This window comes from Halichondria panicea, chromosome 8 (assembly GCF_963675165.1).
Source record: "Halichondria panicea chromosome 8, odHalPani1.1, whole genome shotgun sequence".
NCBI lineage: Eukaryota > Metazoa > Porifera > Demospongiae > Suberitida > Halichondriidae > Halichondria > Halichondria panicea.
This window is the reverse complement of record NC_087384.1, coordinates 2,921,262-2,946,253: the sequence shown is the minus strand read 5'-3', so window position 1 is coordinate 2,946,253 and position 24,992 is coordinate 2,921,262. Positions and strand designations below refer to the sequence as shown.

At 41.6% G+C, this 24,992-nt stretch overlaps 2 protein-coding genes and 5 long non-coding RNA genes across 10 annotated transcripts; 3 read left to right on the top strand and 4 right to left on the bottom strand.

Annotated features, from left to right (window-relative positions):
- Nucleotides 1–1,732: 1,732 nt before the first annotated feature.
- On the bottom strand, nucleotides 1,733–4,889 carry LOC135340255 (uncharacterized). Its single transcript, XR_010396277.1, has 4 exons — nucleotides 2,513–4,889; nucleotides 2,321–2,458; nucleotides 2,112–2,230; nucleotides 1,733–2,035 (listed from the first exon to the last, which is right to left on the bottom strand). It is a non-coding gene; the product is annotated as an uncharacterized LOC135340255 (long non-coding RNA).
- A 3,941-nt stretch (nucleotides 4,890–8,830) lies between these two features.
- On the bottom strand, nucleotides 8,831–11,437 carry LOC135340252 (uncharacterized). The gene is made up of 2 exons (XR_010396273.1): nucleotides 11,204–11,437; nucleotides 8,831–9,386 (listed from the first exon to the last, which is right to left on the bottom strand). It is a non-coding gene; the product is annotated as an uncharacterized LOC135340252 (long non-coding RNA).
- LOC135340248 (uncharacterized) lies at nucleotides 8,880–9,936 on the top strand. Its single transcript, XM_064536572.1, has 3 exons — nucleotides 8,880–9,255; nucleotides 9,309–9,410; nucleotides 9,463–9,936. Exons 1-3 carry the CDS (start codon nucleotides 8,880–8,882, stop codon nucleotides 9,690–9,692), a joined length of 708 nt encoding a protein of 235 aa, XP_064392642.1. The 3' UTR covers nucleotides 9,693–9,936.
- An 824-nt stretch (nucleotides 11,438–12,261) lies between the features above and the next one.
- Nucleotides 12,262–16,758, top strand: LOC135340254 (uncharacterized). Its single transcript, XR_010396276.1, has 9 exons — nucleotides 12,262–13,971; nucleotides 14,145–14,851; nucleotides 14,905–15,008; nucleotides 15,097–15,266; nucleotides 15,367–15,521; nucleotides 15,696–15,921; nucleotides 15,977–16,237; nucleotides 16,285–16,504; nucleotides 16,621–16,758. It is a non-coding gene; the product is annotated as an uncharacterized LOC135340254 (long non-coding RNA).
- On the bottom strand, nucleotides 14,512–16,720 carry LOC135340253 (uncharacterized). The gene is made up of 8 exons (XR_010396275.1): nucleotides 16,597–16,720; nucleotides 16,268–16,532; nucleotides 15,551–16,208; nucleotides 15,298–15,497; nucleotides 15,089–15,241; nucleotides 14,902–15,031; nucleotides 14,715–14,849; nucleotides 14,512–14,650 (listed from the first exon to the last, which is right to left on the bottom strand). It is a non-coding gene; the product is annotated as an uncharacterized LOC135340253 (long non-coding RNA).
- Nucleotides 16,759–20,241: 3,483 nt separating the features above from the next.
- Nucleotides 20,242–21,639, bottom strand: LOC135340249 (uncharacterized). Of its 4 annotated transcripts, none has more exons than XM_064536575.1 (5): nucleotides 21,144–21,639; nucleotides 21,013–21,087; nucleotides 20,868–20,951; nucleotides 20,750–20,812; nucleotides 20,242–20,684 (listed from the first exon to the last, which is right to left on the bottom strand). In XM_064536575.1, the coding sequence occupies exons 1-5, from the start codon at nucleotides 21,185–21,187 to the stop codon at nucleotides 20,594–20,596; spliced, it is 357 nt and encodes a 118-aa protein (XP_064392645.1). In that variant the 5' UTR covers nucleotides 21,188–21,639; the 3' UTR covers nucleotides 20,242–20,593. The 4 variants fall into 4 exon arrangements, with proteins under 4 accessions (XP_064392645.1, XP_064392646.1, XP_064392643.1 ...); XM_064536576.1 differs by having other exon boundaries at nucleotides 20,868–20,936; nucleotides 21,144–21,637; XM_064536573.1 differs by having other exon boundaries at nucleotides 20,882–20,951; nucleotides 21,144–21,630.
- Nucleotides 21,640–22,344: 705 nt separating this feature from the next.
- On the top strand, nucleotides 22,345–23,209 carry LOC135340251 (uncharacterized). The gene is made up of 3 exons (XR_010396272.1): nucleotides 22,345–22,552; nucleotides 22,787–22,910; nucleotides 22,974–23,209. It is a non-coding gene; the product is annotated as an uncharacterized LOC135340251 (long non-coding RNA).
- The last annotated feature ends 1,783 nt before the right edge of the window (nucleotides 23,210–24,992 follow it).

Here is a 24,992-nt window from a genome sequence, read left to right as displayed (position 1 = left end):
ATGTGTGGCTAAAAGTATTCCTTCCATTTGTGTCTCTGAGCACACTGGTCCAAGAGACCTTAGAGCTAACAAACAAACACTGGGCAGCGTCAATACGGTGAGTGAAGACTATTGTGAGTATTCAATGTTACTGTGTGTGTTTATCACCTGCAGTGTCCCAATAACAAAGACGAATCCCTCGAAAACAACGAAAAACGAGATGAAGGCCGTACCTCAAAGGTGTCTTGGAAACCGGCCGAATGAACCCTTTAAAAACAAAACACTAACTCATAATTATTTTCTTCTATTTAATGCTCATTTGGATTTAATGCTCTCCCACTTGCAGCTGTTTGTGGCAAAAAATTTATTAGTAAAACCAGTAGGTTTTACATAGGATTGGCAGTGGGTTTGCCCGTGTTTAGCATTATTTCAATTATTTTGACTCATGTTCAAACTGTTCTATCTCTGCAGGGAAAGGCCACATCAAGAAACTGGCTGAACAGATAGTTTATTTAGCCTTTTCTCTCTTTGTATCTCTCATTTCATAATCCATAAACATTTTAATGAATGAATATTTTCATTTTAAAAATTGCACTATTTCGACGTTTCACCGCTCTTTGTCTGACTGACTAAGTAAGTAAGTAAGTAAGTGAGTAAGTAAGTTTCTTGCCCAGCATTTACTCCAAGTACAGCCATCTCCAGGACATTCTGCACAGGGTTTCCAAACGACTACAACCTGGATTACAAAGCGCTTCTTCAGATTTGCGATTGCTTCCACGAGGCAGATGACCTCTCAGTCTCTATTTCTCTTACCTAGACAATTCCGCCATCTTTAATGACTCAGCAATTGCGTTGTGGCCAATAATAATAGATAGGCGTGGCTAATAAACCGTGCGCCTAAAATCAGTGCAGCAGTGCTTTTCCAGAGCCTGAGGTGTTCCTTTTCTTCACACTGTTCAGCTCTAGCTCCCTTTCTCTGACAGGCATGCTATATGCACTGGCTAGATATCATGCTCTTAAAATGGCTGTCATTTAATACTGATTCGCAAATTCAACATAATTATCAAGCAATAAATTATTACTCATTCTACTATAATTATTAGCCCAGAGATATTCCAGAAGATATCTGATTAGTCCTGTCTTCTCTTCTTGTACTGCCTCTTGACGTTCCACTTTATGCATGTCATGATACGTAAACTGTACTGAAAAAGAAAGGGAATCCGACTAGAAAAACATTTGCAATGTGAAAAATTGCTAGGATTGGCCAGGGGAACCACAAAAAAGCGTGGGAACAAGAAATCAGACGAGAGCATAACTCCAATCCGTTACAACGTCATGAACATGTACAATACATAGTATATTAAATAATAGACTGTGTTCCAGATCCACCTATCAGCTTCCATCCACCACATCATTCCATGCAGTCACCAGTACGGTCCGTGCATGTTACTACGCATGGATGGACTGTGTGTACCTGTGCTCAACACTGCATGTATTAGGAACATCAATTCATCACAAATCATCATGATTATGTGCCCCACATTCTAAAATGGATGTATAATAAATATATATAGGGATTGGTCATCACTCCACCAGTAAAAATTGCGTGGCATATTGGCTGGGAAAACATGGGAAAACTACCAGTATACATGTGATTGACGTTGTAACGGATTGGAGTTATGCTCTCGTCTGATTTCTTGTTCCCACGCTTTTTTGTGGTTCCCCTGGCCAATTCTAGCAATTTTTCACATTGCAAATGTTTTTCTAGTCGGATTGGATTAAGAATTTACTTAGACAGGCATGTTTAGACAGGCATGTAATAATTATGATAGCCTCTATTACAGGCCTCACTGCCTTGTGAAGGAGGCTAGTGATGACGATTGAAATACTAATCTGGGTGGTCCGAGGCTAGTCATTGTTGTACAATTCACATTATCTTATTCACATTTTATCAGTAGGTTTTACATAGGATTGTTATAATACATTCAAGAGTTCAAGAGTTATTTATGCTGATTGATTATTTATGCTGATTGATAGTCACTGGTGCATTGAATATCTGCAGATGGAGGAAATTATGGAAAGTTCAAAGTTCAAACAACACTATTAATTAATATTAAAACTTCAATACTTACGTAGACACGTCTGCCTGCACCTGCACCACCCCCACCACGGCCCCTGCCTCTACCACGCTGTGGAGCAGGAGTGTAGTCTTCATCACTACTACTACTAGATTCATATGAATCTGTCTCCACTGGGAAAGAATTCAGTGTCAGTTAAAGTGAGATGGAGAGAGTGGCAGGTATCATGTTTCAATGCTTCATTACGACACACTACGACACACCTGCTTTGAGTCACCTGTACTTTGTGAACCGTTGTGTGACATGCTGGCTCACATGTGACTGTCCCTGAGAGACAGGCCTTGGGATTGGAGGAGTGACTGGGGGCTGGACGCTGAGGTGTTTGTTCAGGAGTTGCCATTCTGTATCACAGTTATACAAACTGGTAAGCAAAGCAATCAAAAAAAATCACTTACCATACGTATTAAGCTTTGTTGAGATGAAAACAGCATTGGGAACTGCTTTATATAGTGCTCGCGAATTTTCCCCATTCACATACAAACTTCAAAGGTTGTCAACGCCTCTTACCTTTTCCCATGTTCACATATGCGTACGCACACACACATGTGCACATGTATACAGGTGGTCTATGTATACAGGTGGTCTACATAAATATTGAATGACTACTCACCTTCGAAGTACTCTATCAAGATGGCTATAATCCAAATATTCCTATATTCCTATAGTACAGACGGTGGGTTGAACGTTACTCTTTCAGTTATATAATACACTATTAAATTTAAATACTACTGAGAAAGGGAATCCGACTTTTGCAATGTGAAAAATTGCTACACCTTTAAAAAAATTCGGCGAGTGCATAACTCCAATCCGTTACAACGTCATGAACATGTGCTGATAACTTGTATCATAATAAAAATAGCATCACAATAGTGCAGTGACAGATTAACAATCTTTCAATTATAGGATCATTAATTCTGGTTGTGGCAAATTGAACAGTCTTTGGCTATCACATATAGTTTGTTAATTGTATAGGTTGTCTATACACTGACAGTATACACATGTGCGCACTGTCAAAGTATAGCCCAGTAGCTATATAGTAGCCCTGAGTCTGTTATCAAATCATTATCATACTTCATGCATCAATGCATTGTCTGGACTGTCTTTGCTCTTTCTTTGCTCTTTCTATTGGGACTGTCTTTCGTCTAGATCTTTGTCTTTATTTGGCTCTTTATACTTGGCACTGTCTTAGTATAGCCCCAGATTGTTCTGTCATGAAATCATTGTCATACTTCATGCATCAATGACTTTGCTCTTTCTATTGGGACTGTCTTTCTATTGGGACTGTCTTTCCTCTAGATCTTTGGCTCTTTATCTTTACTTGGCACTGTCTTTGCTCAAAACTGTAAAGGGGGGGTATCACAAAACTAAAACAAAACTAAAACACATACCTTGTATCACAAAGTTTCAATATGATTGATTATGTAATACTATGTAAACATTCCAATCATTCAACTTACCCTATACATGTATACATACTAGCAAATAAGCAAATAATATATAACATAAAGTAACAAAATAACATCCTAATACATTTCGGGAATTATTACATGTGTTGTAACGGATTGGAGTTATGCACTCGTCGAATTTCTTGTTTCCACGCTTTTTAAAGGCAAATGTTTTTCTAGTCGGATGTAAACAGAGCTTGAGTGGAGTCTTGAAACAGCGGTGGTGTGAGGGTAGCATGCAAGGGTAGCATGCAATAATAGTTGGACTTGAGATAAAGATTAACCCTTTCCCCGCTTTACGCTGTGTTGGAGCTATGCGCACGCTGCATTGAGCTGCTCTTTCACGTGGTATTTTTACTATTTTGCTTCGAGGTTCAGAATCGTCGAAAGAAAAGTGACCGTTTTATACGATCGTTCTAGGGAAGTGAGAATATCGATGCTTATGGCAGATCATAGCTGTAGGAAGCTTCCTTTCAGAGGAAAGAGCCTGAGAATTTGAGGTGGACCATCTTGGTAAGTGAGTAGTCTTACTTAGTTAGTACAACAGTGGATATCATGAGCCACCAATGAACTTGTAAACCTGATTTTCCGGGAAAAGATGTCATGTCACCGTGAGAACATTCTGAACACTTATATCTGTTAACAATTGTTATTTGTGGGGTGGTGGTTGGTGGTTGGTTGCTAGATGAGTCCATGGATGCGACAGATCCGGTTCTACCTGGTTACAAGTGTTTTTAATATACGGTTATAAAAAATATGCAAATATTCACTTTTAATTAAAGCAGGGAAAACGTTAAGCTAGTTTACTGTGACTCTTTGAGACCGAGTGTTGCAATCAATTGTTGATGAGGTGTGTTCGTTTGTGGGGGTTGGGCAGCCATCTGACCCGCTACCACCTCGACCCCCTTCTAGTGAAGTTGGTCAGTTCAATCGTGTTAGTTTATCAACTTCAGGGTACCGCGAAAAATAGTCAACATATTGTTCACCTTTCAGTTCAACACCACTGCCATCTGACATCTTGCTTGATATGTAACCACCGTCAAGAATCTCTCTTTGGCAAACTTGATGGGGACCTTTACACGGATCGTCACTACATCGAAAACACATCTATCTTCCAATGCAAATATTTCTGGGACAACACTTTTGTAGTGTCGAGTTGTTTTGAGCTGTGTGCAATTTCACTTCAATCAATACAATTTCCATTCTGTTCACATCGAATAGTTGCACTTGGGATTGGATCATTACCAATGTCATGTAATTTTGCCATGCGAATCGTGCCAAGCGTCTGCAGTTGAACAACATCATTATTATGATGCTACAAACTACTTCGCAGGCCTTCCTTTTTCAGTTATAATCTTGTTTGTCACCATACGGGAATAATTGGAAAGAAAAAAGGAAGCCACTAAGAAAAAGGAAGGCCTGCCCCGCTGACGTAGCCAAATTTAATTGAGCGTGGGCAAGAGTAAACCGCCCTCTCACACAGTGTGACACACAGTATTTACCAGGCAAAGAGTGTGTGAAGCTACAGAACAGTATGTAAAAGTTAGCTCTACAAGATGAGGCTGGAGACTACCCTTGTCAAAAGGACCTGGGCAAATAAGGAACCTATCCTGGACAACTCACAGCAATACTCCAATTGAAAAATCCTACAGATCCCTTCATGTTATCAGAAGGAATGTTTTAGTCCAAGTAGAAGAATATAATAAAGAAGAATCACACTATCCAAACTAGAAGAGCAAGGGCAACCAATTTTATCCTCGGATAATTACTATACAGCAGAACTACAGACTACAAAACTCGCCTTACTCTTAAGACCTCAAGTTCGACCTAGTCGAGTGTCTCGAGTGTCTCAAATTACGACAGACAATGTATTACGACAGACAATGTAGACCGTGAGTGCTTATCTGCAGGTATTATTTCCGTATCCACTATAGAGCTGGTTCTACTGCCAGAAAGTTTCCAAAAGGACTACAATAGGATTGCACGACTATGGAATTGACTGGACCCTATCGATCTAACATCTATTACATGTATTGAACTAAGGGCATTGGTGCTCGCGCCCCTGTCTCATGCACACAAATGCACACAAATTAGTATGGTTTAGTCTCACTTTGTCAGTACTCATGAGATCACAACCTTGCAACATTGTCATGTCATTCTCAAATACACTGTTTCTAGACTAGACTACTGCTCAATAAAATAATAATAATAACTCAAGCCTCAATTTGAGGCTTGAGGATAGGCTCAAAGATAAGACCTATATATGCTAGGTAGATCTATTAATTTAAAGCCATCTAATATCGCATAATTATATAATTATAAAGTCTGCATGCGCGTAGGCATCCTGTGGCTTTGTTGCCTGTCAGGCTCCGCCCATCTACTGAAAGCCCACGCTCATTTTCACTGTGCCACCACTGTGCCACCGTCACGCGACTTAGCGAGGCAGGCTCTCCTTTTTCTTGGACGGTTCGTTCTTTCTTTCTTTCTTTGTTCCTCCAATTCTTACCGTATTTTATCTTATTGACCGTGTGACAAAGAACAGAAAAAGGAGAGGCTGCGAAGGAGGCTACATTCAGACAATTTTCATTCACTTGCACTAACGACGAACTGGTAGCTGCTACAATGAAAGTTTAAAACCTGCATTCAGTTGTACTCTCAAGTAAAATGTAATACACGTCCACTCACTTGTACTGTATCTATAGACTGCCGCAGCCGATCTTCCAGACAGTTAAAACTCTTCAATCCGTCCTACACTGTATGTATCCAGTGGAGTAGGAACAGTTTAAAAGTTGGGGGGCTACTTGGGTGGTGCAAAGCACCACCCAAGTTTGCACCACCCAAGTGGCACCGCCCCGGCGTGGAGCGCCGGAACCATACCTCCTCATTATGACATCATAATTAGCTACGGGCTAGCTACAAGCTTATTAGCTCTGATATAATAATTATAATTATACAGCAGAATTGCATTCATAAAAATTCCTCACACAAAAATATAATCATTTAGAAACGTCCAAAAAAAGCTGCTTACAAATTCTTTAGCTATCGTGTTAAGATCTAATTCATCTGTCTGTTGACGATGTACATGAAGTAACATGCAATGGTTCAGTCTATGCTGAGTTCCTTAAATACGTCTTGATCCGTTTAAGGGCTGAGAAACTTCTTTCGGCAGATGCAGTAGTACCTGGAATGGTGTAATATATCCCGAGAACTTTATGTACTTCTGACAATAAATTTTTTACTCCAGGCTGGTCATTCAGGATGTCACAAATAGTTCGAATTCTTGTTACTTCCTTAATTTTAGTTGGAGAACCTTTCATTGCGTCAGGTAGCAACTGAAGTTGTAAAGAAAGCTTCTCCATGTCGATGTCTTTATCATAAATCTCCTTAAATGTGTTAGGGAACGAATATGACTTGCCATTTGCACTGTTAATCAACATTTTTTCTATGTTGAAACGCCTCTCCAGTTCTCCCTTAACGCAATCAATAGCCTGATAGTATTCTTTTCTGTACAGATCTTCAACAGTAGGCACCATCATCTATTCTTCTAGGGATTTGTCTCTTTCTGGGTAAAACCGGAGGATCACGGATCACGGCTGCTTTGTTTCGTTGCGAACCATTTCAAAAAATGAAAGAAACAGTTCATCAGTACGGATTCTTTGAAGGGCTTGTATCACAACAGCAAAGAAACCACCATTAGCAGTTGTGTTGATACTTTGAAGGGTAATTGAGAGCTGTTCAATCATACTGAATATTAGAATAGACAATTTTAGCCCAAAGTAAGTCGAAAACCTATCCATTAGAGCCAAAACCCCACTGGCACGTCTTGAACAGTCATGTGATGATTGTTCCATCGTTAACTGCAATGTTTTTGTTTTCACAATAGCTTGCATTGCTCCAGTACGTACTGTCCATCGAGTTGGACACAAGGAACGGATCGAGGAATGTGGGGAAACTTGCTGAGTTTGTATGTTCTCAAAAACAACTTGTCGTTTTGGGGAAAATTTGATGAGCTGTATTGCCTCCATAGCGAAATTAAGTCCTTCCTTAATACATGTAACTTTACGAGTTACTTCTTGCAAAGTAAGGTTGACACAGTGTGCTAAGCAGTGTACTGACACAGCGGCAGGGTTTTCATCTTTAAACCATTTTGCCACTCCAGAAATATGTCCTTGAAAGGCGCTTGCTCCATCATAGCCTTGTCCTCTGCAATTTTCGAAGTTAAACCCCAAACTGATAAACTGATAAGCGAATCTCTTAAAGACTTGTGTACAGTTTCAGCTTTTGCATCACTTAACTGTATAAAAATCCATCGTATGCACAAAACCAATTTTTCTCTGTTGGAAACGTCTCTGGTCTCATCTGCTAGGATAGCAAACCACCTCTGATCGAACATTTTAGCCAGGAGTGAACGTAATACACTGTGGGACATGATTTCAATTAGCTCATTGATAAATTCCGGTGATTGAGCTTCACCTCTTCCAATACTAATTGCAGTAGAACTGTTAGATTTGAACCACCAGCATGGTCGTTTCGTTGCCAGACCCTGACGTACGAGATAGCGCAAGGCAGAAAGTTGTCGAAGTATGCTGTTTCGGCGACCAAGTTGAGTCCTTGTTAACTATATTGACAGGTACTTACTTGACAACGAGAAATATGAGCTGCAACAGCAAGTTGGTGAGCGTGGGATATTTCACGTGGGATATTTCATGATCTTTAAACCTCTTGGTGGCTTTTTTCCAATTACAAAATCCTTCTGTTGAAAAAGCTGGTTCAGCTCTGGGAATTCTCAAATTTAATTCCGATCCAAATTTACATTGATGACAGTACACTTTCAAGCTAAGTGGAGCCATGGATAATTCTTATACCATAGAGGAAGTAAGCGCCGTTTACGGGTATTGCTACCTATACCATAAATACGTTCAGTTTTTTGTAAAACGTCTTTTGGTTGATACACTGTAGAACTCGTACAGCAAAAAGAATTACATGGGCTTTGTAACACCAACAGTGCTAGCCTCAAACTCATGCTCTGATTCAGACTCACGGTCATCATCTTCGAAATCAGATTCAGTATCACTCTCAGTCTGAAGCCCTGTTTACACGCAGCATCTAATGCGCATTGTAAAGCGCATTACTACTAACGAGGTCTAGTCTAAACGCACTAATGCGCTATCAAAACCGGCTTACGTAAACCGCCTACCTGATGTGGTTTGAAGCCGGATCAATGCGGTTTAGACAGTAGTGTAAACAGCTGCAAGCGCATTAAAGGAATGCAAAGAATTCATTTGTGGCATAAGAAGTCCTATAAGAAGAGAAGACAATGAACAGAGGCACATACTGGAGTGACAATGAAATGAAGGCACTAATAGCTATCTGGGGAGCTAGTGACTTGCAGCAGCAACTGGACGGAGCTGTAAGAAATAAAGTAATTTACGAAAAAATAGCACAAGAAATGAAGAAAAAGGAATATGAAAGAGACTGGACGCAATGTAGGATAAAAATTAAAAACTTAAAAACAAACTACAAAAAAGTAAAGGATAGCAATAACAAGACTGGGGAAAGGAGGAAAACATGTAAGTTTTATGACGAGCTGGATAGGATTCTGGGGCACCGACCAGCCTCCGCTCCATCTTTCCTCGTTGACACAAGCTCTGAGATGGAGGAAAGGGTGGATGAGATTGTGGAGGATACAGACGGTACAATAATTATAATGATACACTTGATACTTATCTTAAATTTATTAACACAGATGGCAGTCAAATTCAGCCACAGTTTCCAGTGGAGAGTGCCGGTGCTGTGGCCAATACTGAAGGAGAGGCCAGTACATCTGAAAAGGAGAAAACAGATGAATGTAAGTTCATAGAAAACATACAAGTGCACGCACTTAAAATCTACACACACAGGTGCTCCCCCTAAAACAAAAAACCCCAGAAAAAACAAGACAGAAAAGGCTATGGAGAGGCAGACGGAGACATTCTTAAGCTACCAGAGAGAAGCAGAGGAAAGATTTGAAAAAAGAGAGGAAGAAAGATGGGATAAAGAGAGAAAATTAGAAGACGTGAGAAGAAAGGAGGAACAGGCACATCAACTACAGATGATGCAAATGCTTGGACAGATGATACAGCAGCCATGACAGTACTTCCCGCCACCATCACAATCATTTAACCAAGACTCGAATTACTAACTTCAATCATCAAACGTTATAATTATAATCATAGTATTACAGTCCTTATTACATATAATTATAATTATACGTCACATTAATATCATGTACTGAAATATTGTGTTAATGCACTCCTTATCTGGTCACCACTAATATCTACTGAGTCAGATGCCGACTGTCTAATCATACTAAATGATGAGTCACTCTCAATCCACTCGTCATCAAATGATTCCTCTCGAAGTTCACAGATGTTGTGCAAAACACAGCAAACTGAGACAATGTTAGGTATATCACAAATATTGGTGTCATTACGCTTCATCAAACATCTCCATCGAGCCTTCAAACGACCATACGCATGCTCAACAACCACTCGAGCTTTACTAAGGCGATAGTTGAAAGTCTTCTGTTCAAGGGTGAGACGTCCTGTGTCGGGATAGGCCTTCATGAGCCACTTTAAAAGTGGATATGCCGGATCACCTAGAATCACGAGTGGAATTTCACACTGCTCTATCATCTCCGTCAAAGTGGGTACCAATGATCCTTCTTGACCTTTTCTGAACAGTGAGGAATTGGAGAAAACTCTTGCATCGTGGACTCGTCCTGGCCAGCCAACGTAAATGTCCATGAAAAGACCATTGTGATCGACCAATCCTTGGAGAATGATAGAATGCCAACCTTTTCTGTTGTAATAGTCGGCTGGGCACTCTTGTGGTGAGATTATAGGTATATGTGTACCGTCAATTGCTCCAACGCACTGTGGAAACCCCAATTTCTCTTTAAACCCAGCCACCACTTGCTTCAATGCATCACCACAAGGCATACGGATATACTTAGGAAGTAGATGGTCAACAATGCACATACACACATCTATGGTTATGAGGCAAACCGATGCTTTAGAGACACCAAACAAATGGCTAATCGTTCTAAAATCAGAATTGGTGGAGAGAAACCATAGAGCGATAGAAACCCTTTTTTGGAGTGGAATGGCTTTCCTCATCAAGGTATTTCTTTTTTCAATAGATTTTAATTCCTGGCAGACGAATAAAAACGTCTCTCGGCTCATTCGGAAATTGTGCATCCAGTCTTGATGGGTAAACGTTTCCATTACAACCCGCTCCCACCACTGAGAACTTCTTTCTCTTGTTCAGATAGTTCTTGGTGTTGAGGACATTCTGGCTGTTGCTAAAGACATTGTCATAGCAAACAGCAAACGTTCTTGAGCCTGTCTCTCATAAAAACGAGTTCTTCTTCTTGCTGAATTCTTTTTACTTTTAATTACAGCTTGTTGTCTAAGCATAGTACTTCTTGTCGTCATTAAATAACCAACAGATACAATAACAACATCCATAATAGCAAGCAAAGCAAAGCATATAGGCTTATGAGCAGGATTTGGTAACTTAGCAATGAATAGGCCTTACTATATAGGCATGCTCAGAACACAGGAGGCCTCAGGCATTAGATCTACTATCATACTGACTTACTTTATTATTGTGAGCCATTAGATCACTCCAAACTGTTACATAAGGTCCTCTTTCCAAGATTCTTACTTCTTTTCCAATTGAAGCACTTTGCATGAGGTTACTAATCCGGTTCAGACTGTTTACACAGCATAAAACCACAACTGGCTTTGTGGCTGTGTAAACGCACTAATGCGCATTATCTAATCTGGATTACAATGTGCATTACTTTGCGTGTAAACAGGGCTTGAGTTTCAGGTGCTTCAGTAGTTGCAGATCTGCCAGATAGAAGGAAGAAATAGATGGGTCTAACTTTTGTCTTTTTTTAGCCATGCTTTTTAGATGATGCACTCTTGATCTTGTCAATTAGCACTCCTGATCTTGTCAATTCACTCCTGACAAGATCAATTATCAGGAAGGGTGTGGCCAATTCATGTGACTCTCATTGTTGGGGGGCCAGGCCCCCCCTGCTCTGAAGTTGGGGGGCCACTGGCCCCCTGGCCCCCCCCTGTTCCTACTCCACTGGTATCAGTAGCTGCAGTCGCCGATCTTCCCAGACAGTTAAAATAATGAAGTTCAGCTCAATGAGTTCTGCTTTTATAACAGTCTAGCCGCGCTGCGCAGAGCTAAACCACAACGGCGTGCACTTTCTTGGAAGGCTTTTTTGCTGTACTGTATGATCATTACACATGCCACAACCGGAGAAGGTTGGATAGGATCACGTGCAAGAAGAAAAAGAAGCACCACTTTTTTGCTGAGAAATTGACAAGGATTTTCTATGTAAACTTCTAGGTGTTGCACGGTCATTGGAGACTGAAGGCGACATTTACGTATCTCTCTGGCTACTTTGAATATAAAACTTTCATTAATTAACCCGATCCCTAGCGATCCCCTCTATTCTGGCGGGTACAGTGTAGTGTTTACCATACACCGTTTACCAGATTCTTGCCAGCCAGCACAGTGCAAGCACCGCTGAACTATATTAGTCTTGGTCCAACCAGACATTTTATCGGTGGTTACACATTGCCCAAATATTACTAGTGCAAATGCTTTCTGCACGTGGTGTAGGAAATTGTTTATCTAATATGCACAGCTGTTCTCCACCCCGATACTTTTGTGGCCTAGATCGAAATCCTGGCTTTGAGTATTCATGCTTTAAGCATCTGATATTCGTAACGCACTCTTTCGAGGTGGTTTCCACTGGGATGTACATATCATTCTCAACTGCACTCCCTCTGGAAGCGAGTTGGAGCATTCGGGTGCATGCCAAAGCTGACACATGCTAGCTGATGGGGGCTCGGGGGCTCAACGTATGACAACTTATAACTCAGTGGCACATTGAACACAGGGGCACATTGAACACAGGCAAGGTCTCCTTCTCGGCGAAGCAAAATGTATGTGTTGTACACAACTTTCATGGACGGCTTTGTCTTACACTTGACATGGCAGCCCAGTGAGTGTAGCCTCGAGTCAATGCTCCAGCGAGATAAGTGTAGACCATAAAACAGCTAGCACTATTTTTCATACCTTGAGAAACCGCAGGGTAGAGAGAGAGCAACGGATTGATAGTTCATCCGGTTATGGGCAGAGCAGAGACGGGAGGAGCGTAAACATTCTTTCCAGTCCCAGTCCCAGTCTTAATCTACGATGGGGGAACCTTATAGTAGTTACTACCAGATTCAAGGACTGAGGGACCTTCATCCAAGTACACTGTAGATGTGTTGATTAACACACTTTTGGGGCGTTGGGATGACTGTTTAAGTTTTACCTACTTTAGGGTGCTACACAACACACCTATGAAGAGTGCTGTTTAACACATTTCAAGAGTGTTCAGGGGACACTGCTGTGGTGTGCTCTACTGCATGTAATGAATGTAAAGCAACACCCTTAGTGTGCTAGCCTTACATGCCAAAGCGTGCCTATATGCATGGCATGCATTTAACAATTACACAATCATCTAATCAATAAAAATATTAGCAGTAATGAAACATTAGAGTACACGTATGTATAATGGTTGATAAAACACAAGAAAAAAACAATGTAACGTACATATATAGTGAAACCTAAGCAGTATAATTATACCAAGTTTTGTACAAAGTCACATAATTGAAGAAATTTCTTTTCTGAAGCAGTCTGACGGATACCATGCTTGTCATGGGCTCTTCATGTTTGTCTCCACATTCTTCAGCCTGGATGAATACATTTATAGATAATAATTAGACAGAGAAATATTCAGTACGTGTATACCGTATTCACCCGAATTACCGGGACACTCTATTCTAAGGGACAATTCGGACTTAGGTAATTTTTTCACTCTATATTAAGGAACAACAGGAAATGTAAATATTTTTAGACGTCCCGATCTAATTAGAACGAAAAAGAGCATGCGCAATGCGGGAGCGTGACTAGAAGGGGAGGGGCTGCTCGTTGCTTAGTGGAGAAAGCTCCTAGACACAATACACCGCTGTTTCACAACAATGAAAATTCACCACTTAGTTTATCAGGATGTAGTACATGATTATGACAAGATAATACATTCCACCAAACCACAAACCAGTGGAAGTTGGAGGCTGTTTTAGAGCATCCCATTGTGGAGGGGGATTCCTAAGTATGTGAAAAATGTGACTCTGCAGGAAGTCTAGAGCATATGCTGATACCAGTTTCATAAAAATTAACGGATCACAGCACGAGCTGTATTGGCTTGTAGAAGTACATGATTTTGGACAACGTTTCAGTGCCTCCAGTAAAGAAGCGCTTCTGTCACTAGAAACGTTTTGCAAGACTAGTCTGAGGTAGGTGTGGATGGTAAATTAGAATGAACAACTATTTTCTAAGCGAGTTTTAACTAGTTGAAAATGACACTTTTTAGACATAGTATGTCTGCTGTAGTACATAATATTTTTTTCACAATACAGGTAGAAATCAAGGTAAAATCAAATTTCGTTAATCTTTTGCCTTTTCACAGGTGGTGGTCTGCACCGCGACATTAGAGGGTGCGATGTGCACGAAGTGCTGCTTCATCATGCACCTCAGTCTGTTTCGGTATGACACCTTCAAATTATTAAAGTAATTGTGAATTGATTCGGCTCCTTGTTCTCCCATGAGTCCAAGTCCCACCTTCCACTCTCTCAGCCATTCAACTACATGTGATTCCAGCATGTGCATCTACCGTTGCATGAGGAAATTGCTGCCGGTAGAAGTTCATGAAGGTGGAGATGTTTGTATCTGTGGATGAAAAATGTGTGAACATTTTTTGCTATACAATTTTATATTTACCTAGGCAAGTAATGTCCTCATCTGTAACAATAATCGTAATGTAATCGGCTTGTTAAACAGTGTGTAGCAGTTATAATAAAGCGTGAACACAACACTATACTTTCTCTGCAGTTTTTCAGCTCTTTGGACGATCGCAGGACGATAGTTTGCTGCTGCCAGCACTAGTGCGTCACACAGCTCCCTCGTGTGCTTGGGCTATAGAAAGTGGTTGTTTCAACGTAAGCTCTATGTTGTTTGTACAGTTGAAAGTTAAATTTACCCGAAGTGTTTGATGGATGTGATTTCCACTGTAGTACGCCTGTCTTCTGACGTTAAAACCGTCTAAAGCTTGATCTAGGGCTCTAACAAAAGGTCCATCCTCCTTTTTGAACCCCTTTTCCACTAACTCAATATCCTGTAAGTGTGTTGAATAACATGCAATATGTATTATTCTAATTAGCACAAACCAGTTTGTGTGCTTGCACGGCCTTCCCTTCAAGCTCAGAGCGGAGGTCTTGCAACTCAGGGTCTTCCCCCTCACGGAAGACAAGAAGAATAGCCACCAGGTCATTCAGTTGAGTGACTTCTTCGTTTGCTCTATAATTATGCAAATTTCCGTAGTGCATATATTTATTGTATTAATGTCGAATTTACCTGTCTAGCTCATCTCATGTAGTATGGGCCACCCTTCTCGCGACTATCCTCCTCCTCTCTGATTGCCACGTCAAGCTCATGACAGTCGTCTTCCATCAATTGGAAGAGGCGATAAAATATCCCTAAAGTAATGTGTAGTCCTGGAGGGCACACCTGCATTTCGGATTATAATTATAAGGTTAGGTTGGTGTGTGATTTAAAATGCTTACTTGATTCAAGGGAATGGACTTGAAGAAGGGTTTCCTTACACAGTTATTAAACAACTTTGCTTTATTCAGCTTCCCTCCCGCTGCAATAAAACTCTGGTGATCTCCGAGGATGCTGTCAGTGGTTCTGCTCTGGTGGGCATTAGTGGGTGGGCTCTTCAGTTCTTCTGATGTGATTAAACACCACAAACAACAATGCCGACCTATTCAAATTTTGTGCAAATGAGGTGAGGGTGAGGTGCTAAAAATATTGTACCTGATGCACCTGACAGCCCATACATGCCCATACATGTGACACAGGAACTCATAGTCACCGCTGAGGAAAACTCGAACTGTCTTTCCTCTTATACACATACACGTAATGAAAGTTATGATTGTTGTTTTTAATCCTACACATGTAGTACCTCCACGTCTTGCTGGGAAGGCTGTCCACCTCATCCTGGAATCTCTCAAGCCCAATCTTGAGGTTGGTAGCATTATCCGGAGCCTCGAAGAGCACATGTGTTTTCCGTGGAATTGGGATGATCTACATTGCAAATCTGGAAGGTCATTTTGAAACTTCCTCCTCCTTTGTCTCCCCCGAGCTTAACCCAAATCTTGTCATCTGGAATCCTCCCTTCGTGCCATGTTAGTCGGTGCACTCTAAATGGAAATTGAATCCTTTATTTGAACCTTCTCGCAGAATCATCATTAAAGTTGAGCATGTCGTCTATCTTCTTCCACAGACTTGGAGTAAAGCACATCGGTACATTCTTTATCTCCGTACATTCTTTATCTCCACAGTGTGCCTGCCATCCTTCAGCGGGAATGTGAAAGGCACTAGTTGAGAGCGTAGGTTGTCAACCCCTGCGAGCGAAGCAGCCTCTGCTCTCATCTTCTTTTCAGAGGCAATCTTGATGTTTGGCCCCAACATCCTTCAAAGAACATTTTCAATTAAAAAGAGGTAAGGGAAATTAATTGTTAATTATTTTACCTTTTCATGATCCTCAGCTTGTTGCTTGGAATCATCAGGACTGACTGTATCCCCAGGCTTTGAGTCACTGAGAATTCCACCCGAAAGCATCCTGATGTTCTTTTCAGCTCCTCAATCAATCAACTTCTCCTGATCTTCCTTTCCTACCATCTTCACTCACTTTTGTCCGAACGGCCAACAGCTCAGAACTCCGGCGTCTCAGGGTGGTTTGGCTAGCAGTCCCACTGGACACTCTAGGTGAACTGATTTGCATCAGTGTGCGTGGCTGTACAAAGTATTATACACATGAATATATACTAAATGTATGGCACGCCAATTTTTGTTCTTACCCGCCCCTTTGTCTTGACCTCCAGAATGTGAGAGTTCCGCATACTGCGCTGGATGAGCTGGGATTGCAGTTTCTCCTCGAATGGTGACAAGGGTCCTTCATGTGTGCTCAATAGGGACGAGGGGTGCTGGTTTGAAGGTCTGGGTCCCACACAAGCTGTCAATGTGAGCCTTGTGATCTTCCAATTTACCCAGTTTCTTGCAATTGCTGCATTTGACCTCAATGTTTCCGAGCGCTTTCAGAGTAATCTCAGAAGGAGGCTGGATAGTATCGAGATCGTCGAGGTGCTCTAAATGGCAGCAAGGACATGACGTTGTTTTGGAAATTCGAAGACACTGACACAAACAATCAGCACACACAAGAGTACGGCACACCTTCAGCTCAACAGATTTGTCAACAATTTCCATACAAATGGGAGGAGATATGACTGTTTCTTGTTGACAGAAGGTGGGGGGAGCTATTAGCTTGATGTGCCCAATCGCCACATTGAAGGAGCTGCTTCTTTGGCCTCCCACCAACATTGGGAGTGCTGCTACTTTCGCACACCGAGCAATTGTTGTCGCTGTGGGCTAGCCATTGTGCAATCACCTTATGGGGGTTGTATTCTTTCCCACACTGAGCCTTCTTGTGTGTGTGATAAATAATATTGTTACAGGAGTGACAGTATGATTTTGGATGGGTTGCCTCTGAATCATCGTGTCTGTCCGAGCAAGAAAATGTCCGACTTTGAGGGCCTTTCCTGGTTTTAAAGCGAGATCCACAAACTCGACAATGCTGGGAGAGTGCAACTAGGTGCTCTTGACTCATTTCTAAAGTTAAAGGTTGATGTAATACACTCGTGTCCTCGCGTCCTTGGGTGCTGGATTGATCTCTCTTTGACCAAAAGACCTTGGAGAACTGGTAGATACTATTATATCATTATATATCTAGACTAGATCAAGTTGTTGCTTCAGCTAGCTCCAACTTCTCCAAGCTGGTTCTCTTGAGTTTCAAAGAGAAACATGTGGCAGTGAAGTGAGAAAACTACAAACTAACCAATGAGATTTTAGAGCGATGTCATTGAGTAAAATTCTTTAACATTAGCACCTTGTACTTAAACTAATTTTGTCCATAGATGAATGTCAGGAGTGTTCAGTTACACACTGTGCAGTTGAGTGTTCTATTACATCAGTGAACACAGATATGCACAGGTGTGCACATTAACACACACTAAAAATTACCTGTGAAAAGTAGTGTGCTATTCAACACACCGTTTTTAACAGTGTAGCCACCGCTTGTAGCCACCATCTCCAACTAGATCTACATGGGTTGCCAGGTTAGCAATATCTACAATCACTCATATCTCTGCCACCGCTCGCTTTTTGAATAGATTCAGAATATAATCGTCTAAATAGATTATTGAAAACAGGAGAAGCCCTGGGCGAATGCTCAAAGCATCCACTATGAGTTCTACGTTGATGTCCAATGTCCAACCTCCACAAGCATCCAGTAGTGACGTCACGACTTTCCATAGCATGCCAGAAGCTTGACACCACTTGAGGAGAAGCTGAAATCCTGAAATGCGTATCATGCACAACTCTAGAAGAAATATAAAAATTGAAGCCTACCTCCTACACAGCCTACCTTCTCACACGTAGCATCTATCTGTGCCTACCTCCTACACACACGTAGCTCCTACACAGTACTACAACTAAAGCACGACGAGGGTGGCTCCCCTCATAAGGAACACGTACTAATTTAACGTCTGAGTCACTATCCGATTCCGATTCACTGGACGTATACAGGTATGCCATAGGGTCATTACTGCCCCCAATTGGCTTGGCTTTCAGTCTATTGCCATTGCTGTAGCCTCTGCCAGAACTCTCCTTGCTCGGTGCCTTGCAGTCTCTAACGAACACAATTATGGCAGGTCAAGGTCCTTGGTTTCATCGGACGCCTACGGTCAGCAGAGAACTTATCGTCATGGTTCGAACTGGGGCTGGCAATGATGTAGTGGTCCGGATGATCACTAGTGAGGATGAGCGGAGAAAGTACCTGGCCAGTATTCTTGTCGATGAAGGACAAGGTCTGAGATGGCAAGACAGAGACAAGTTGTATTCACTTCTTATGGCCAACCATTCGGTCTTCGCCCTAGACAAGGACGAGAGAGGTGAAACTAGTATGATCCAGATGGACGAACGAGACCACACCCAAGAGACAACCAGTGAGACGCACTCCATTTGCTGTGAGGGGTGAGGTAGCTCGTCAGTTGAGAGAGATGCAAGAGAACGGGGTGATTTCGCCATCTGCTAGGCAAGCCCCATGGTTCTAGTCCGGAAGAAAGATGGGACCTTACGCTTCTGCATTGATTACAGGCAACTTAACTCGCTGACAAAAGCTCGTATAGATGACCAGCTGAACAATGCTAAATATTTTAGTACTCTCGACCTCGCTTCGGGCTTCTGGCAAGTTCAACTGACTCCAAGGAGAAGACTGCTTTCATCACCCACCAAGGCCTCTATCAATTTAATGTTATGCCTCCTGCAGTGTTCCAGCGACAGGTGCTGGCTGGTCTGAACCCTGAGGAGGGTGTTTCCGTATACATTGACGACATACTAATCTTCTCTCAGAGCATCACCTACAGCATCTGGAAGAGGTTATTGATCGAGTGGCTTCAGCTGGCTTGAGACTCAAACCGTCGAAATGCAAATTCATCCGCCAAACAGTTGAATATTTGGTCTCACACCAATGGGTATTCGTCCAAACCCGGAAAAGGTTAGAGCCATACAGCAGTTCCCAAGGCCCACCAGTGTGAAGGAGGTGAGGCAGTTTCTCGGACTTGCCTCGTACTACCGACGGTTCGTGAAAGGGTTTGCTGATATCACACAACCTCTACATGCATTGACTAAGGCCAACTGCCGGTATGATTGGACCGCGGATTGTCAAGTGTCCTTCGATGCCCTCAAGTCGAGAATGCTCATGTCGCCGGTGTTGGCTTTGACGCCAGTATTAAAGGACTTAGAGCTGTACTGTCTCAGAGGGGGCAGGAGGATGACCCTGTGGCCTATGCAAGCAGAGCCCTCTCTCCTCAAGAACAGAGATACTCAGTGACATAGTTAGAGACACTCGCGGTGGTATGGGCAGTCAAGCACTATCATGCATACCTCTATGGACATGACGTTGTAGTCTACACAGCCGTTCTGAGTAATCCTCAGGCTAACGGGAAGCATGCAAGGTGGTGGAGCCAAGTCTACTGCAGTGGTATCAAGAACCTGGAGATAGTGTACCGAGCTGGGCGAGATAATGCCAATGCTGATGCTTTGTCCCGGGCCCCAGTTACCCAGCCGACATCGAGTTGGTCCAGATAGCGACTATTGACAGCCTGGAGTGTGAGGACCTCTTACAGATCGATCCCGACCCTAATCAAGCTTCCATCGGTTGTAATTTGAGTGGCGAGCAAGCTGAAGACCCTGAGTGCCAGACGTTGCTTGATTTTCTGTTGCTAGGAAAGCTAAGGTGGCCACTCTATTCGATATGGTGGATGTGGTATTGTGCTTCCTAGGCGACGGCAAGGCAAGGCGAGTGGTCAACTTGCCCTGATCCACAAAGCTAGATCATGTACTATTTATTCTAGATCCATAGCCATAGACAGGCTAGACTATAGACATCTAGTATGAGCACTTATTATTATAAAGTATATGAATTGATGAACATAAAATAATTATAAAGACTATACTTGTTGACTATAAAGTACTTTATCGACACTTGGTGCAATATCATAATCCCTTTTTTACTTTGGCGGCGTTGATGCATCTACCAATCTTCACATCCGTCACAGCCTACCATTCCTTGGCCATCATCTGCACATCGACAGTAGCAATAGACAGGGATTTTCAAAGTGCGTGCAGGTCCTGGTCTTTTTGTTCGGAAGACAGTAAAGAGATCCATTGTTTTTGTAGTGAAACACTTGTACAAGTGGTCCCTCACTTGCTGCTGGTCGTAAACGAGGGAACATGGATCTAGTCCATGTGCAATGCTGGTACAATATGCAGCTGCAAACAGTGCACAGTCATTTGGTTTGGGAGAGCTTTGTCCCTTGCTTTGTCCATCCTGTGATGCATAATTACAATTTTTCATGTACACTGGTACACTGGTATACTGCAGGTCAGACTCACCGGCACAATAAGCTCACTACCATTAAGATGAGAAGGGGAGCCTTGTCCCTCGCTTCGTTCATCCTGTGATGCATATACAAACTTTCATGACAACAATTATTACGCTGGTACTGCATACCACCATAAGCTCACTCTCATTAAGAGTGGACAGTTTGGACTTGGAGCCTTGTCCCTCGCTTCGTCCGTCCTGTGATGCATAGATCTATATATAATTATGCAACTTTCAACTATAAATTATTACGCTGGTACTGCATCAGACTCACTCAACCATAAGCTCACTCTCGGCATTAAGAGTGGGCAGTTTGGAGCTGATTTTTGTCATCACTTTGCTGTTCAGCCTGTATACAAATTTTCATGACTTAATAATAATAATTAATATGCTGGTTAAACTCACCTTAATCTCTTTAGTATAATCTGCACACAGAGCTGGATTCTCATAGAGAGAGAGATGTAAATAGCAGCTGAGCCTGCAACCGCAACTGCAACCGTAGCCTCGATAATCAGCCTGGTCTCGAGGCTACTGCAACCTCAATAATAATCTACGGCGAAGTATACGGATTAGTTATATACATTTACGGGTATCTCATTAACATTCCACAAGATTCCAGAGATTTCAAGAGATTCCAAGAGATTTCAGGGATTCCAGAGATTCCACAAGATTTCAAGATTCCAAGTGAGATTTCAAGATTTCAGTTGAGATTCCAAAAATTTTGTACGAGATTCCTGGCCGTTGCGGACCCCTCGCATCGAGGTGCCTAATGTAGTCTCATGAATCAGCCACACCTTTGGTGTCAAAGATGCGGCTGATTCATGAGACTAGTGCTGGCCATTTTAATTAGATTTTTATGAGCGCACGTGGTAAAACCTGACGGTGGATGACGCGCGTCCAACCTCCTCTGATCATAGTCTCATGAATCAGCCGCCGTTCTTTTGGAACCACCAAAAGAACGGCGGCTGATTCATGAGACTACAGTGCATCCAGTCTAAAGAGTAGAATACCAAAAATGTGTGAGTAGTTGTACTTAAATGTAAATATCTTATGATTGGAACATTTCTAAGAAAATCTGCTGATACCATTGTGTAGGCGAAGGAATAAGCTACAACATATCCAAAATTGTTTCCATGACAACATAAGGTGGTGGGTTTGTGGTGATTAATAAAACAGTACCCAATTGTTATAGTGGGTATTCGGTTAGGGAGAGAAAAGGCCAACGGTTTCCTGGAACTTTGTCACAACATCTATAGATAGTTTGGCTATCTTATGAAAGATTCGATGTTACTTAAATATCTACACATCCTCTGCAGTGCTCAAAATTGCTAGTTTTTAGTGCCGTTTCGGTTAGGGAGAGATTTGAAGAAAATCTCACGGCTAAGGTCTAAAAATTACACAAAGTAAGCTTGAATAAATTGTCTAACTTGGAAACGGAAGTGGGCCTCGGAAAACATCCGCGCTCGCTTTCTTGTCTTCTTTTCTTGCCTCAAATGACTAATTAAGCTATACTCGGAACCGGTCAGGTTGGTCCATAGATATAGGAGGAAAGGATTGGCAACGGAAGTGGTTCACGTGATCATTTTACATGTGTTTCTGCAGTTTTGTAATGAAACCATCCGTGACTCGCCTGTTTTCCTGCCAGAATGCCCGCGAAAAGCAGAAAAAGTCTGTTGTGGTCTTCCTTTAGTGCCTCATGACCTCTCATGGTGTTACACTGATGTTGTGCTTTATTTAGAGTTAGATTATCTTGCCAGTTTGTAAAACTAAAGAAACAAAGACTTTTTACTACAGAAAAACTACAATTTTACAAGGTTTGATCCCTTTTTAAGAAACAGTACTCATTCATATTACTATTCTTCAAGTTTTCCTGGTTGTATGTATGTAGGTTGATCTACTGAAAGGCAAAAATCGCCTATTCATACCATTTAGAATGTGTTGTAGTGTTGCATATGGCTTATTTCATCTGACGTTTTATGCTCCCTTTTTAAGAAACACACATGCTTTTAAAATTATACTGACTTCATGAGAGTGTTTATCAATGTCAGGTCCATCAACTGGCACAGGTTTTGTGCTTTAAATTTTTGTCAGTTGCAGAAAATATGACTGGAGGTGTAAGGCCTGATTATCGGCTTATATAGTAAGAAACAGAACTGGGATAGAAAGCTCCAGGTCAGTGCCACAGTGTTTTACTAACTCATTCATATGCCCCCCCCCCCCTCCCCACATACACAGTCATACTATTAGATCTTCATCGTACTATCAGTATGCTGGAAGAAATTTATGAAGCTGAAGAAGGAAGAGTTGATTGACTATTTTGGGCTACATATTAAAAAACGAAATGAAAGACTTTGTTACATGCAAAAGACCTGTACAGTTGTATAGCACCAGCTCTACCTCATGCAGTAGCAGCAGTAGCAGTTCATTATGCAGCTTATTATGGCAGTTTAACTTTATATGACTTGTGAAAATTTATTAAAATTTGGTATTAATAAAATGTCGTACAGAACATGTTACAGAGAATATTGGAGAATATTGATAATGGCTACAGTACTATCAGTCTATCTATGTTATCTAGTTCTTGTGCATACAAGCCCAGAGCTTGTATCAAATGTGAGAATGAACATGAACACAAGCAGTATTGTCTAAGTATTAAAGTGTTGTTTCTGAGCTTCTCTTTTTCTTGTTGACTTTGAGAATCCCTCTCAGTATTTAACATGAGGCAGATTCTTGGGATGTCAACTTGCATCTGTCATCAATGACTTCTTTCAGAGTTAATAATGACTTGTTCTCTCTGTTATTTTTATTGCCATAGTTTGGAGGCAACAAAAGTAGAGGCAAAGTGATGCATTCCAATGACGTAGCGTTGTCACGGATAGCTTCAAATTTTCTACCGTTGCCAATCCTTCCCTTCCTATATCTTTGGTTGGTCAGACCAAACCTGACCACTTTTCTCGCGTTCACTTATTTATTTGGTAACGGTCGTTAACATTAAAAATGAAAAATTAATCAGTTTGGTAATAATCGTTACTCAACGGTGCTGGTAATAGCTAGATACTGTACATGTGTAATAGACTAGTAGTACTGCAGTATCAGACTATCTAGTGTCAGATCTAGATGCAAGCCAGAAGAAAATGTCTCTCTCCAAACTGCAATCGAGTTCCTTTCAGTGTCCTCACATTGGTGCCTCTCCAAACCAGCAGAAGATCATCTCCTTCCTTAAGGTATCATTCATCGTCTCAGGAAAGTTTTAGGTGCAACCAAGGGCGTATGAAGAGAAGAGGGCATGCAACTCGCAATGTATACTGTGTAGTCGTCAAAAAACTGATGAGTCAGCAGGATACTATATTTAGCCAACCGCCCACTAGAGAAGGTTGGTCACGATTAATTAAAATTCACGTGAGCTTATGTGCAAACCATCCAAGCTGCTGAGTCGGCACTTTTTATCTACTTTCTTCGATTAGCTCGTTTATCTCTCTTGTATAACATCTCCTGTTAGTTTAAGAGTCGTAGTAGTTTAACACTATGATTGCTATACCTGCTACATCAAGACAGGAGTCAAAGAAACCAAGGATTTGAGGCAACAACTCAAAGTTTGTGGTTTCTGGCTTATTGCTTCTAGTACGACTATGCTACGCACTTTCTAGTGTCACTGAGCATTGTTAGCATCATTTACTACTAGTATAGAGAGCTACAATCATCTGCAGTATGTTAACTTAGCTAGAATAGCTACTTTCTCTGTAAGTTTCCGTATAATTATTTCACCGTGCACGCACAAAAACGGTGCACATGCAATGCATTCTTTAATATAAGACCCCGCCCATTTGTTTTCTGATACATTGTAGATAGAGTAAGTAACCTATCTTCGCCAGACACCTATAATCGGCGGCTATTGCACGAAGCACAAGACAATTTTGCACAAAACTAACTACATGGATCTACAGATGGGTAAGAAAGTAACAGCTCCCCAAAATTTAGAAAGAATAACTTGCTTGCGGAGGGAATGGTGGTCATGAGAAATGAGCTGCCGAATGTATCGATAATCGTCAGTGAGACATTTATCTCCGTCTTTGCACGCTTACCAAGCACTGAAACTACCAACACTAAACAATGCTTCTTGGCACAACTCTAACTAGTGAGCACTACTTGCAGGCAAAGCAGCGTTAGCTGCAGATCGAGCCCCACCCAGCTAGGCATGACGAAAATTTTGCAAAAAAATAATGCTGATTCAGCAATAATTGTGGCAAAATTAAA